Raw genomic sequence first — 525 nt, forward strand, 5'->3', positions numbered from 1 at the left:
ATACATATATATATATATATATATATCTGTGTGTGTATAGGGCTACGTACACTGGTACTAGGTTATAAGGAGCTGTCTCCAACTCAATTGGAGACATTTCGTGTGCGGTATGAAGAAGCGAGGAGACAGATGCAGCAAAGAGAAAAAAAAATAAGAAAAGAAATAGATAAAATAGAACAGGATTTACTTCTACTTGGGCTCACTGGTGTAGAAGATAAACTACAAGATGTATGTGCTGCTGCTGCTGCTGCTGCTGCTGCTGCTGCTGCTGCTGTTGTTGTTGTTGTTGGTGCTGCTGCTGCTGCTGTTGTTGTTGGTTTTGCTGCTGTTGCTGATGATGGTGATGGTGGTGGTGCTGCTGTTGCTGCTACTGCTGCTGTTGCTGCTGCTGCTGTTGCTGCTGCTGCTGCTACGTCTTAGTTTTGCGTGCTGCAGCAGTTGCCGCTGCCGCATCTGTTCTAAGCCTAACACAAAAACCCCAAAAAAAAAAAAAAAAAAAAAAAAAAAAAAAAAAAAAAAAAAAAA

At 41.5% G+C, this 525-nt stretch overlaps 1 protein-coding gene across 1 annotated transcript in view; it reads right to left on the reverse strand.

The window, feature by feature from the left end:
* Window positions 1–219: 219 nt before the first annotated feature.
* EMH_0046410 (uncharacterized protein) overlaps window positions 220–525 on the reverse strand; it is a gene marked incomplete at both ends in the record, with an annotated part of 1,109 nt that continues 803 nt past the window's right edge. Inside the window, one exon of the mRNA XM_013496161.1 lies at window positions 220–464. Within this exon, the coding sequence (XP_013351615.1) occupies window positions 220–464 (245 nt within the window). The remainder of the gene's footprint in view (window positions 465–525) is intronic.

The sequence above is a fragment of the Eimeria mitis genome, genomic scaffold (genome assembly GCF_000499745.2).
Source record: "Eimeria mitis Houghton genomic scaffold, Emh_scaff1954, whole genome shotgun sequence".
NCBI classification, from domain to species: Eukaryota; Apicomplexa; class Conoidasida; order Eucoccidiorida; family Eimeriidae; genus Eimeria; species Eimeria mitis.